Below are 14,642 nucleotides of genomic sequence, written 5' to 3'. Positions count from 1 at the left end.
CCTGAGCCACACCCTCAGAAACTGATTTACTTTGACAGGCGGTGGGACCCCAGCTGATTCCAATGAGCAGCCCAGGCTGGGAACTGCAGGCTGGGCCCCCGAGATGCCATTTTAAGCCAGGTCCCTGCACGAGACATTCACCTGGGGTTTCACCAGTCTATAAACACAGGGCCAACACTGGGCTCAGCACGACCAGACCAGAGCCACCAGAGAGTCCTGTTTTTTTTGACAGTAATTTGTGTCAAAACCCTCCTTCCCTTCCCCGGCTCACCTCTTCCGCCCCCTCTCCCCCAACACCTTGTGGGGCAGGGCTGACAAAAATCAAAGGGCCAGACGATTTGTAGAGAAAACAGGAAACAGCTCACCGTGATAGATGCCAGGTGAAAAAGGAACCAGGACGTGCGAAAGATAAAATCTAGAGAAACTGGTCTGAAGAATAAAGCGTCATCAATCAAACCAACCCTGGAGTTCCTGCTGGGGTGCAGCAGAAACAAAACCGACTTGTATCCATGAGGACGCGGGTTCACTCCCTGGCCCTGCTCAGTGGGTCAAGGATCTGGCGTTGCCGTGAGCTGTGGTGTAGACTGCAGATGCGGCTCGGATCCTGCATTGCTGTGGCTGTGGTGTCGGCCGGCAGCTGTAGCTCCAACTGGACCCCTAGCCTGGAAACCTCCATATGCCGTGGGAGCACCCCCCCCCCAAAAAAAACCCAACCCTGATGAGGATTATTTTAAAGTCCTATGACTCCTGTGTTCTCTACATGTTTGTACTTTTGATGTTCGAGATAAAATTGCCAGTAATGAGAGACAGGCGTGCTTCACTGAATCTGAAACTCCTAGTCAAATGGGGGAGAACCAGCCTAGACCAGCAGAGAGCACAGGTGCAGGCCAAGGAACACTCTGACGGAAGACAAAGGGTGGCGCCCAAGTAACTGACCTGCCTTTTTTGTCTTTTTAGGGCCGCACCTGCGGCCTATGGAGGGTCCCAGGCTAGGGGTCCAGTTGGAGCTACCGCTGCCGGCCTACACCACAGCCACAGAAATGCGGGATCTGAGCCGCAGACGCAACCTACTCCACAGCTCATAGCAACGCCAGATCCTTAACCTGCTGAGTGAGGCCAGGGATGGAACCCACATCCTCATGGATACTAGTCGGGTTCTTAACCCACTGAGGCACAACGGGAACTCTAGCATTTTCTTTTAATTCTTCAAGTGATCCCAAGGTGCAGCAAACATTGGGGAGCGTTGCTCTAAGGCCACATCAGGACGGAGCAAAAGCACAGGAAGTGAAGAGAGCGAAGCACAGGAGGAGGTGGGGGTATCACCAATATCTTGATTAGAGTAGGTCACACACAACGCATCTCTTCTCGAACATGCCTTTTCTCTCCCTGCCCAATTCCCAACATAAATCCCTTTGGAATAAAGAAGAATATTAAAGTAAACCAGAGAGGGAGTTCCCGTCGTGGCGCAGTGGTTAACGAATCCGACTAGGAATCATGAGGTTGCGGGTTCCATCCCTGCCCTTGCTCTGTGGGTAAACGATCCGGCGTTGCCGTGAGCTGTGGTATAGGTTGCAGAGGCGGCTCGGATCCCGAGTTGCTGTGGCTGTGGCGTAGGTGGGCGACTACAGCTCCGATTGGACCCCTAGCCTGGGAATCTCCATATGCTGCTGGAGCGGCCCAAGAAATGCCAAAAAGACAAAAAAATAAAAAAAATAACAAAATAACTAAACCAGAGAGAAGGAGGAATGAACTGGTCATGGTGTCTGAGGATCTCTTTAGTGAGAAAAGGGCAGAAGCTTCTAGAATAGCCTCCTGTTGGCAACACAAAGCATGTGCTCAATAAATATTTGCTGATGGAGTGAGGAGAATTCCTGAGGCTTCCCGTGTGTCTTATGGTTCCTTCATATAACAGTAACAGACATATCAGCCTACCCTGGAAAGAATGCAAGATGTTTTTCATCATAGGTTTGCCCCGTGGGTAACAATCCATTTCTCTTTTACGCCCTCAAACTCTGAGGCCACATAAAGCCTTGCATTTGCCATCTGCCAGGAAGCACATCCCCAGATAATGTTTCTAAAAGTGTGGTTCCTGAACCCTTGGGGTGATGGTTAAAACACAAATTCTCGGGGTGTTCCCCGATGGCCTAGTGGTAAAGGATCCAGCATTGTCACTGCTGTGGCTTGGGTTCCATCTCTGGCCAAGAACCTTCAGCATGCCGCCACAAGGCAAAAAAAAAAAAACAAAACCCCAAAACCAAATTCTCAGACCCCATTCATCCCTTCTGAACCAGAATTTCTGATATTTGATTAGGAATCTGCATTTGAATAAGCTCTCCCTAAAGTGATTCAGATATACCTCAAAGTCTAGGGCTACCCAAGATTAACCCTCAAGGTGTGGAGAAAAAAAAAAATGCTACACTTCTTTATTCTGTATCTAAGAAAGTAAAAACTTATTGCCTGGGCTGAAAAAAGGTAGAGGATTAGGGGGGATAAATTGGTTAACTTAGAAGGGGCACAAGAGAACCTCTAAAGCCGATGAAAATTTTCGGTACTTTAATCATGGTGGTTACATGAGTATACCATTTGTTATAAGCCTTCAAACCTCCCAGGCCAGGGATCGAACCCATGCCACAGCAGTGACAATGTCAGATCCTTAACTGCTAGGCTACCAGGCAACTCCTGAACTGTACACTTTTTTTTTAGGGCCACCCCCCTCCCCCCTCCCCACTCCTCCTGCATATGGGGGTGGCTATGGGTCATATCAGAGCTATAGCCACTGGCCTACACCACAGCTACAGCAACATCAGATCTGAGCCAAGTCTGCGACCTACACCGCAGCTCACAGCAACACTGAATCCTTAACCCACTGACGGAGGCCAAGGACCGAACCTGCATCTTCATGGATACTAGTCAGACTCAGATTCCGCTGAGCCATGGCGGGAACTCCCCAAACTGTCCACTTTAAATGGGTATGTTTTATTGTATATAAATGATACCTCAATCAAAGTTGATTTTAAAAGTTCTTTTAAAAGGTAAAAAAAAATTTACATATTTAATATATGAATTAAGAATTATATATCATACAGTTTTTAAATAAACACATAATAGGAGTATATGCTCAAAATGTTCTCTGTCAGGGGCGAGGAAACAAAATTGTTTGCTATCTGTTTCCCTAGGTAACCTCTCTTAACCTGAAGCTCTGAACTGGTCTGAAACACTGAAGTCTCTTCTCAGGACGGACGTATGAAAAGATCACATACTAGGAGTTCCCATGACAGTGGGAACTCCTCTTAGTTTAATTTTTGCAGATGGCTGCAGACACTGAAAGTCAAATTTGATCAAATTCAGGGAGTTTCCCAGTGGCTGAGAGGGTTAAGGACCCAGCGCTGTCACTGCTGTGGCTTAGGTCGCAACCATATAAAGCGGGTTCAGTCCCTGGCTGGAACTTCCACATGCGGTAGGCATGGCCCAAAAGAAAACAAACAGAAAAAAAGTTGACCGCATTCAATCAGATATGAGGCAAATCTGAAAAGAGAACACAAATTCCCAAAGGAGCTCACGGACACACACCCCTTCCTGCGGTGAGGTCACAGAAAACAGCAGGTCTCTTAAGCCATCAACCTGACCAGGCGACTCCCCTGATAGAGCACAACCAGTAACAAAGGAACTTTCGGGAAGACTCCTCCTTGGTAACCACACCCACTCAAAGGACGGGTAACAGGCAAAAGTGAAAGGCAAGCCTTGAAAACAATACTCTACGTGAAAGAAGCCAGACAAAATGGGACAGATATTGTGTGACTCCATTAACAGGAAACATCTAGAAGGGGCAAATCCATGCAGACAGAAAGTACAGTAGAGGTTGTCAGGGGCTGAGAGGAGGAAAGAATGACAGTGTGGATGGGTGTGGGGTTTCTTTTGGGGGTGATGAAAATGTTCTGGAACCAGATGGTGGTGATGGTTGCACAACATCGCGAATGTACTTATTGCCAATGCACTTTACACTTAAAGATGACAACAATAAAACATAATAAAGGCTGTTACTGACACAGAGTGCTAAGAGGACAGGAAAAGAAAAAACGCAAAGAAGAAGCAACTACTAAGAATCAGACACCAGAGTTCCCCATGTGGCACAAAGGAAATGAATCCGACTAGGAACCATGAGGTTGTGGGTTTGATCCCTGGCCTCGCTCAGTGGGTCAAGGATCTGGCGTTGGCGTGAGCTGTGGTGTAGGTCGCAGACGCAGCTCGGATCCCGCGTCCCTGTGGCTGTGGCGTAGGCTGACAGGCTACAGCTCCGATTCAGCCCCTAGCCTGGGAACCTCTATATGCTGCACGTGTGGCCCTAAAAAGAAAAAAAAGAAAAAAAAATCAGACACCAAGTGATATAAACTTGAAAACCAAGCATTATGACTTAGAAGGGCTAGAGACTGAGAAAACAGAAAGAATGAAAACTAGGGAGTTCCTGTCGTGGCTCAGTGGTTAACAAATCCGACTAGGAACCATGAGGTTGCGGGTTCCATCCCTGGTCTCGGTCAGTGGGTTAAGGATCCAGCATTGCTGTGAGCTGGAAGACATGGCTCAGATGCCAAATTGCTGTGGCTGTGGTGTAGGCCAGCGGCTACAGCTCCAACTAGACCCCTAGCCTGGGACCCTCCATATGCCGCGGGTGCAGCCCTAGAAAAGGCAAAAAGACAAAAAAAAAAAAAAAAAAAAAAAAAAGAATAAAAACAACAGGGAGGTACAATTTCACATTCCTTGTTCTGGCACAATTTGTAAAAGTCTGATATCAACTGGCAAGGATATGAAATAAGGGAATGCTCGTATTTTTCTGGTGGGATAAAAATTAGTATACACACTTGGAAAATAATTTGGTATTATCCCCTCACACTTAAGTATGGAGTTCCATTAGATACCTAGTTAACTCTTGCATCTTGGATAGATGCACCAAAATATTAGTTTAAAGTATCAAAATTACCCACCCTGAAAACAGTCTATATTTTAATCACAAGAAAATTGATACATAAATTGTGTACATTTGCCCCCCCCCCCAGAAAGCTATACATTTGAAGGAACTAGAGCAGTCCCTTTCCTAAAAATTTAGGGGGGTTGGGGCAAAATAAATGGAGTCCCATGTATCTAAACACTTAAAAGTAATTAAACTAAAAATGGCTCAATAAAATATGTTCTCTTTTCCTATCTAGACAAACATACTTTCTCTCTCTCTTTCTCTTTTTTTTTTTTTTTTTTTTTTTTTTTGCTTTTTTTAGAGCCACACCTGCCACCTATGCAAGCGCCCAGGCTAGGGGTCAAATCAGAGCTGCAGCTGCCATCCTACATCACAGCCACAACCACAGCCACAGCCACAGCCACAGCCACACCAGATCCGAGCCTGTCTGCAACCTACACCACAGCTCACGGCAATGCCAGATCCTTAACCCACTGACCCAGGGTAAGGATTGAACGCACATCCTCATGGATATGAGTTGGATTCGTTACCACTGAGCCACAATGGGAACTCTGACAAACATCCTTTCATAATCCCCTGGAAGGCCAAGGTCAAATTTAGACTTCTCAGACTCCTCTGAGTTCTGCAAGAGGCTATAGCTGATGAAGAAAGTCAGCCTTGGCCCCCCACCTCCACTTCTCTCCTCCCAGGCTGTTAGCATCATCACACAGAGGCAAGGAACAGGCCAGCCTGTACACCCAAATTTCTTCTACAGGTAGGAAGACCTGGGAGAGAAGCCCACTCAGGCCCTGAATTCCAGAGTCCTGGGAACGCAGGGCATTGTCTGGATGGGGGTAGTGCCACAGATGGGGGTGGGGCACAGGTTCTAGATGGGCATGATTCCTTAACCCCACAGACTCCTCAAAAAGTAAGCAGGGGAGTTCCCTTGTGGCACAGCAGGTTGTTAGTCGAAGGGTATGAACTTTCAGTTATAAGATGAATAAGTTCTAGAGAGCTCCAGTACAGCGTGGTGACCAAAGTTGATAACAGTGTATTGTAGGGAGTTCCTGTTGCGGCTCAGTGAGTTAAGAATTCGACCAGTATCCATGAGGACGCAGGTTTGATCCCTGGCCTCTCTCAGTGGGTTAAGGATCTGGCATTGCCACAAGCTGTGGTATAGGTTGCAGACCACAGCTTGGATCTGGTGTTGCTATGGCTGTGGCATAGGCCAGCAGCTGCAGCTCCGATTGGACCCCCTAGCCCGGAAACCTCCATATGCGGTGGGTGCAGCCCTAAAGACCAAATTTTAAAAGGGGGGTGGGTAGAGAGTTCCCTGGTGGCTCAGGGGGTTAAGGATCAGGTGCTGTCCCTGCAGTGGCTTAGGTCACTGCTGTGGCTGGAGTTTGACATCTGGCCCAGGAACTTCCACATGCCATAGGTATGGCAAAAACAAAAACAAAAACAAAAACATGGTAAATAGATGTAATGATAAATAGGTTAATCAGCTTGATTGAGGAAATCATTTCACAGTGTATAGATTTATAAAAAACCACAATGTATGCCTTAAACATATACAGTGTTTATTGGTTAGTCTTACCTAAACCTGGTATGTTTACCTCTAGTTATCCCCTCTATAAGGGGGGAGATGATCAATGACAAGATTTCAGGGAAGTTTAACTGGATAATATTCTATTTCTGAAGCTGATTTGCAGGTACACAGATACACAGGTATTCATTGTATGCATTATATATTTCATAGGACTTAAATATCACATAAAAAACTTTACTGAGAAAATTCTTTTAAAAATTAGAACAATAAGATACCACTTTATACCGTTAAGATGGGCATAAATCAAAAATTCTGATAATATCAAGTGTGAATTAGCCATACAGTGGGGAACCTGAGACACTCAAACATGAAAATGTAAATTGTTATAACCACTTTTATCATATAACTTGCCAGAATCTGAAAATTTGACTTATTTATTTACTTTGTCTTTTTGTCTTTTTAGGGCCACACCCGCGGCATATGGAATAGCCCAGGCTAAGGGTCGAATCAGAGCTACAGCTGCCGACCTGTGCCACAGCCACAGCCACTCAGGATCTGAGCTGTGTCTGCGACCTACACCACAGCTCATGGCAACGCCGGATCCTTAACCCACTGAGCGAGGCCAGGGACTGAACCCGAAACCCCATAGTTCCTAGTTGGATTTGTTAACCACTGAACCATAATGGGAATTCCTCTTTTTTTTTTTTTCTTTTTTTCCAGAATCTGAAAAATTTAAAGCTGTGCACCTCCAACCTAGCAATTCCATTTCCTAATGACCTACCCTGGGGAAGCTTGTGTCATGAGCACCAAAAGACATGCACAGTCACCATCGGTTGTAGGAAGAAATTAGAAATACACTAATTGTTCTTTATTATGGGAAGAGGTGCTGAATTATGGTAAAAGTCATATGGTGAAATACTACACAGCTATTGAGATGAATAAGCTAGATCTTTGTAATAACATGAACAGATCTTAAAAACATAACATTGAGTAAAAATTCTAAAACACATAAAACAATACTTCATTCTATATATGAATACAGATATATATAAGAAGAAATTATAAAATCATGGAAAGGCAGGATATACACCAAAATATGATGGAGGTTGCTTCTGGGGAAAGAGGGGACTGAGATTAAGGGTTATGCTACGGGTTTATTTCTTTGGGGTTTTTTTTTTTTTTTTTTTGGTCTTCTTTTTTAGGGCCGAATCCGTAGCATATGAAGTTCCCAGGCTAGGGGTCCAACCAGAGCTACAGCTGCCAGCCTAGGCCACAGCCACAGCCACAGCCACAGCAACGTGGGATCTGAGCCTCGTCTGCGATCTACACCACAGCTCACGCCAACACCAATCCTTAATCCACTGATAGAGGCCAGCGATCCAACCCGAGTCCTCGTGGATACTAGTTGGATTTGTTTCCACTGCACCACAGTGGGAACTCTCTATTTTATTTTAAAATAAAAGAAGTAAAAAATGAAAATGTTCTGGGAGGCGAGTTAGAAGCTTGTTAGATGCTATATATATGTAGTATAACTTTTGAAACACTGCTGATGTTTGCTATATTATCCTCTGTACTATTTGGTGGTTTCGTTTCAATTTATGAAACAGTCAGTTCTCTTCCCATCCCCCCACCCCCACCAAATATTTCAATTAAGGGAAAGGCGTACAAACAGGAAAGAGCCCAGAGGAAACACCCACATGGGCAGAAACCGCAAAGCTAGTTGAAGACACTCAGCCTGCTTTAAACAGTTAAACCAAAATTACCTGCTTTAAACAGTTAAACCAAAAGAAGATCTTGAATTAATGAAAGATCACACTTCTTACAGCTACTTGACAACACAAGTAACTAAGTTAAGAAGTCATGCAGATCAGGGTTCAACCGCTATCCGTGACCTTCGGTGAAAACAAAACAGCTCTAGGCCTGACTTTGCTTACGTTTCGATGAGACTTATAGAGCATTCTCTTCGTGGCTCAGAGGCTAACAAACCCAACTAGGATCCATGAGGATGTGGGTTCGATCCCTGGCCTCGCCCAGTGGATTAAGGTGCCATGAGCTGTGGTGTGGGTGGCAGACTCGGTGCCAATGCTGCGGCTGTGGCTGTGGTGTGGGCCAGAAGCGGTAGCTCCAATTCAACCCCTAGCCTGGGAACTTCCGTGTCCCACAGGTGCGGCCTTAAAAGACAAAAAAAAAAAAAAGAGAGAAATGAGACTTAGGACTCCTACATCAAGCATCACAGTAAAGACTAACTTGGACACCATCTTTAAAGTGCTTATCACAGTGCTTGGTACATAGTTATTTGTTCAATAACTGGTAGTTATTATTTGTGTCAGACCTGGGATGAGAACTCCACGTGTGCACATGTATTTCAGCAAAGCAAAAAGAAATACCCAAACCAATGGACCAAAACTAACTATCCAATGCAGAAGCCAGCCCTGTGGTTAACGAAAATGTATATACAGCTCAAACAATGGAAGAGAAAAGGCTGGAACTGCAGAATTGACAGGAGAAATCCCATCTATAAGTAATAGTATTACAGAGGAAAAGTCAAAAGTCCAGCAAAAGGGAAATTGTCCTCTGGCAAACAGAACAGTTACTGAACAGAATGGTCATCTCAACAGAGATCAACAATCTTAACCAATCTTAACAATCCACCTATAATCCACAAAGAAAACCCTTAGATGCCCATGTGCCGAGTTTTAGAAGATGAGGTTTTATAAGCTGCTAAGAGGAGGAGAATATTTTAAGACGTAATTGGCGGAAAAATGTATTTCTTAGGCTTTGAGATAAAAGAAAAAGAATTTTCCCGAGGCCTTATGAAGACAGAGTATACATTACTGGATTTAAAATGTGCAATTTCCGGAGTTCCCGTTGTGGCTCAGCAGAAGCAAATCTGACTAGCATCCATGAGGACGAGGGTTCCATCCCTGGCCTCACTCAGTTGGTTAAGGATCCGGCATTGCTGTGAGCTGTGGTGTAGGTCGCAGACATGGCTTGGATCTGGTGTTGCTGTGGCTCTGGCGTAGGCGGGCAGCTGTAGCTCCGACTGGACCCCTAGCCTGGGAACTTCCGTATGCCATGCGTGCGGCCCTAAAAAGACAAAAAAAAAAAAAAATGCAATTTCCAAACTCAAAAGTGATGTCCAAAGAAATAAAAAATGTAACTAGACCGATACATTTAAGAAATAAGAATTTATCACTCAACCAAAAAAAGGGGGGGCTTTAATAAATTTCCCAGAGAATCCTCCAAATTTACATAGACCAAATTATTCCTACAGACCATTTATTCATATAGACCATATCATTCCTCTTTTAAAACATAGAAAATTGCAGGTTAACTACCCAATTTAGAAGTTTAAAATGGTTCTGATGTTTCAAACCAACAACAAAATAATAAACAAAAAAACTAAAATTTCTAAACATATATGTATAACAAATTAAAACAAAGTTTCTAAATATATTAGATTGTAACATACTAAAACAATTTTTGATTATGTCTGTGTAGGGTTTTTTCCCCTGAAAATGCAAGTTGGATTTCAGAGAAATTTGAACACCAACTGGATACTATGTGATATCAAAATTTTAATTTTTTTTTGTCTTTTTATGGAGGTTCCCAGGCTAGGGGTCAAATTGGAGCTGCAGCTGTCAGCCTACACCACAGCCACAGCAACAGCAACAATGGATCCAAGCTGCGTCTGCGACCTACACCACAGCTCACCACAACACCGGATCCTTAACCAGAGGATCGAGGCCAGGGTTCGAACCTGCAACCTCATGGATACTAGTCAGACTCGTTTCTGCTGAGCCACGACGGGAATGCCTCAAAATTGTAAAAGAAAGCGATCATTGTACCGTGGGTATATTAATAAAATAGAGATCTTCATTTTTGGTGATGCCAAAGCATTTATGAAGCAAATGATCTCTGGTATTTGGTTTAAAATAACACGCTGGAGTTGGGGATAGGGCTGGGAGGGGAGAATAAATGACGGCCATTTTTGAAAACTGCTGAAATGAAACGATGGCCACAGGGGGGTTCATCATTCTCTTTTCTCTGCTTTAGTGTATGTTGAAAATACTCATAGTGAAAAATTAAAAGATAAGAAGCCTATGTATTTAAAACCAAAAGTCAACGCTAACTAGTGACCAACTTTTCACAACAGAACAGAAAAAATAACAAAGTCTTCCATTTCCATTGTTGTGTGTGTGTGTGTGTGTGTGTGTATGTGTTTTGCTTTTTTAGGGCAGCACCCACAGCATATGGAGGTTCCCAGGCTAGAGGTCTAACTGGAGCTGGAGCTGCCAGCCTGCGCCAGAGCCACAGCAAAGCCAGATCCAAGCTGCATCTGCGACCTACACCACAGCTTATGGCAACACCGGATCCTTAGCCCACTGAGCAAGGCCAGGGATCGAACCCGAAACCTCATGTTTCTTGGATTTTTTTCCGCTGCGCCATGACGGGAACTCCTCCATCTCCATTGTTACTCAGTAGAGTGCTTAGAAAGTTCCTTCTGCTTTTCTATTCTCTACTTTCTTCCCTCCTTCCCTCCTTCCTGATTTCATCCCTTGCTGACTTAGATGACTCCTTCCCTGCGCATAACTTCCTGAAACTCACAAACAGACTTTGCGGTTGTTGCATCACAACGTACGCAATAAATATTTTTTAACAGCAACAGAGCATTATTTTTAAATTTTTTTAACAGTTCTACTCTAAACAAAACTTTTGAAAACATCTCATTTACTTCATCCATTTAAAACATCTCTTTTTGTACTGTTTTATCACAAATACTGGGGGTGAGTGATCTAAAGGTTTTTGCCCATTCGTGCATCACAAAAAGTTTGATGATCACCCTTTTTGGGCACTAAGACACCACTTCAAGTTTTAAGGAGGGGTGGGTGAAGTGTGAAAAGTACTACATCAGGAAAAGTAATTTAGCAGAAGTACATACAGATAGAAAAAGTGAGGAGAAAGACGACAGTTTGAGGAAGTCACTCATTCATTCAACAAGGCATTCATTTAGAAGTGAGATGAGAAGTAGGAACCTGACAGGAACAGGAGGGCTGGGTGATTAAGGGGTCCCGAAAGTACTGTGAAGCAGAAGAGGTTGGGGGGCATGTCAGAGGATGAATTTGACTCCTATTGACAAGATATGCAGGCACAGATGCTCCTCAGACACCGGGAGACAAGAACCTAGAATCAGCAGGAAGGCCTGGACAGCGAATGTACACAAGGAGGCCATCTTTGTACATGTGACAACTGAACCCAAAGGGAGAGTGCTCCCACGGGGAGACTTGGCAGACAGGTACGTCAAAAGGCTTAACCCAAACCTTGGGCCACATCGGTATCAGGAGGCAAAAAAGAACAAGTGGAAACACAGAAGCAGCTGCCCGGGAGATCTGCCACCCTGTTCAAAGTGGTCCCAAGAGTGGGTGGTCAACCGTGTGAGTCACCACGGGGTGGGGGTGGGGGGGTCTTGGGGAAGCAACTCTGGTGGAGGACCCATCATCAATGACCTTGAATGGGACCATTCTAGTCTGGTGGTGCGGTCTACAGTCAGATATCAGAAGAATGATAACGAGGAGAAAGGAGGCACCGATGGAGGGCCAAGCAGGGACCCTCTGCGGTGGAGAGAGAATCGGATGCAAAGACCACAGAACGCCTGGGAGCTGGAGCGGGGCGGGGGGCGGGGGGGGTGTGTGCGGAGGGACCGAGAGGGAAAGACTCAAGATTCCAGAGAGTGGGGGCATTTTCTTTCCTTCCCAAACCTGCTTCCAAATTCTCTAGGCCCCGGTTTACCCAAAAGTACTTTATTCTTAAGGACGTGGGGTTAATCGTCGTCTCCACCAGGGCAATAGCGCGCTAGCCATATTCAGGAAAGGTCTGACGGCGCCCGAAGGAAAGGACCCTCCAGGCGAAGAAGCGCGGGCCCAGCAAGAAGGGGAGCGAAGATGTGAACGTCTGGAGGACGCGGCACGGGGTGCGAGGTCCCCGCGAGGGCGCGCCCCTCCCGGAGCAGCAGCCGCGAGTCCTCCCCGACCACCACCCGGGGAGCCGCCCCTCCCGCTCAGGGCACTCACCGCTCCGACTGCGAATAGTGGCACCGGCCCAACAGGTTGAGCTTGCAGAGGTGCAGGTTGCCGCACTGTCTGTTGCAGTACTTGCGACGGCAGACCCGGACTCGAGTGGTGGCCACCACGGACCGGGTGACCCCCGCCTTGCCGCCGGTCTCCAACAGCACGAAGCGGTCGGGCCCGGCGGTTGTCAGCACCTCGCAGAGCTGCGCCTCGGAGAGCTTCACCTTTTGCAGCAGCTCCTCCAGGGCCATACGGCCCCCGTGGGTGCACAGGATTTTGGTGATGAAGCAGCACACCCCCGGGTCAGCCATGGCTCCCTGCGCTGGCCTGGCCGCGGCGGCGCGGGACTCCGCTCTGGGGAGAATCGAAACTTACTAGAATCCCGGGGGCGGGAGCGGGCGGCGCGCGGGCTGGGCGCGCCCGGGGCGAGCGAGCGAGCGTGCGCTCTCCGCCGCTGTTAGCTGAGCCCGGAGGTTTCGGTTTCCTCCAAGGCTTGGGTCGAGAGTCCAGATCGCACCGACCCGGTCCTTGTGTCAACTTAAAATCAATCGCGACGGCGAGCAACTGGAAAGAGAGCGAACAGGCTGGGACTAATCCGCCGGCGACAGTCGGACGGCTCCCTCTCGGTTCTCTGCTCCGCGAAGGTCAGGTTCCCCAGCTGGGCACCGCGAGGCTGCTTCGGAGAGAAGAGAAACTAAAAATCATCTCGGGGCTCTGAGGGAGTTTTAAAGCCAGCCCAAGTGGCGAATAACGCGAGTCTTGGGAGCCCTCTTGAGGAGTCTTCTATTCTCCACCACCCCCCCCATCCCCGCCAAGCACAGACCCGAGTGAGCCCTTGACTTGCTCCCAGCCGGCGCCCTGCCTCCTGTATTGGTGAGTCTTCACAACTAGTACTAGCTAGTTATTGCACTAGCTAGATATTGTTATCTTCGCTCTATTTGAGGAAGTAACCTGAGCACACAACAGCCGTCCCTCAAGCCGGATGTTCCCCAAATCTGGCCCCCAGGCTCCAGATTGGCCGGGACTGCTATGCACTTTCTCCCACACCACCCTGCCTTCTTAAAGGCCAGTGATTATTGGTTTCCCCTATTTTGCCTTCTCATAACTTTTTGTATGTATTTATTTATATTATGGAGGCATGTGGAAGTTCCCGGAGTCGAACCTACGCCACCGCAGCGACCAGAGAGGCTGCTCTGTCAATGCTGGTTGATTACCCTGCTGTGCCACAGGGGAATTCCTCTCGGGAGCTTTTTGAAGAACTGCTTCTTGACACATTCTTGCCTGTCTATAATCGCGAACAGAGGTGTCTCAGACGCTGAGACCCACACAAGGCTAAATATCGGATAGCAGTCAGTCACCGTCGGGCATGCTCAGACACATCCCAAGACTTGAGATTAGGTTCCTCTTCTCGGATGTTTGGACAAGATCTTTTCCTTCGGTGGGAACCCACTTGCACCCCCAGGCTTGGTATTAGGATTATTTTAAAGTGAAAACGTTTCAGCTACAGAAGATGAAGAAAGAAATCTTATCTGAACTGCTCCAAATCTGAATAAAGCAGAACCTACCTAACGTACAGCTGCCCTTAACCTCCTTCCAAGGGAGTTTCCTGCTAATTCAGTTGCGGTGAAGACAGATCAACCATTGCCATTAGCATCAAAAAGCCCGGCAGAACCTTCCCTACTCTCCCACTGTAGTCCTAAAAACCTCCCTTTTGTTAAACTGAGAGATATAAAGTTACTTTAGTCCTTCACTGGAGGTTTCCATTATTAGAAGTCCCCCCCGCCCAATGCTAAATAAATTTTGCCTTTTCTCCTGTTAATCTATTGTCAGTTAATTTGCAGGATCCAATCAATGGACTCATGTGGCGGAGGGAAAAAGTTTTTCCTTTTTCCTTCCAACATTCCCAAGTGAAATAAATGGGTCATTGATCAGATAGGTAATAAACCTTTTTTTTTTTAATGGTAGAATCCAGTTGTCAAACTAGAAAATCTGTAAAATGATCACTGGGTGTTCTCCTCAGATTGGCAGTTCTTGGTTGGCGAACCACGTCTCTCAGGTATAGAGCATTTTGTTATGAAAA

At 46.3% G+C, this 14,642-nt stretch overlaps 1 protein-coding gene across 15 annotated transcripts in view; it reads right to left on the bottom strand.

Annotated features, from left to right (window-relative positions):
- Positions 1-12,913, bottom strand: part of ZC3HAV1 (zinc finger CCCH-type containing, antiviral 1) — a 56,516-nt gene extending 43,603 nt beyond the window's left edge. For 14 of the 15 annotated variants that reach the window (XR_014833121.1, XR_014833123.1, XR_014833122.1 and 11 more), the window contains exon 1: positions 12,566-12,913. Coding sequence is in view for 2 of the 15 variants with exons in the window: in XM_013990770.3 (XP_013846224.1) it covers positions 12,566-12,873 (308 nt within the window). In the remaining 13 variants the exon portion in view is untranslated. 15 annotated transcript variants of the gene reach the window in all.
- Between the last annotated feature and the right edge of the window lie 1,729 nt (positions 12,914-14,642).

Source organism: Sus scrofa, chromosome 18 (assembly GCF_054392235.1).
Source record: "Sus scrofa isolate SSC_HxYL_T2T_F1_AM1 chromosome 18, Sscrofa_HxYL_maternal_Yorkshire_Landrace_v2.0, whole genome shotgun sequence".
Classification (NCBI taxonomy): Eukaryota; Metazoa; Chordata; class Mammalia; order Artiodactyla; family Suidae; genus Sus; species Sus scrofa.
Note: the sequence above shows the minus strand (reverse complement) of the source record. Positions and strands in the feature narration are given on the sequence as shown.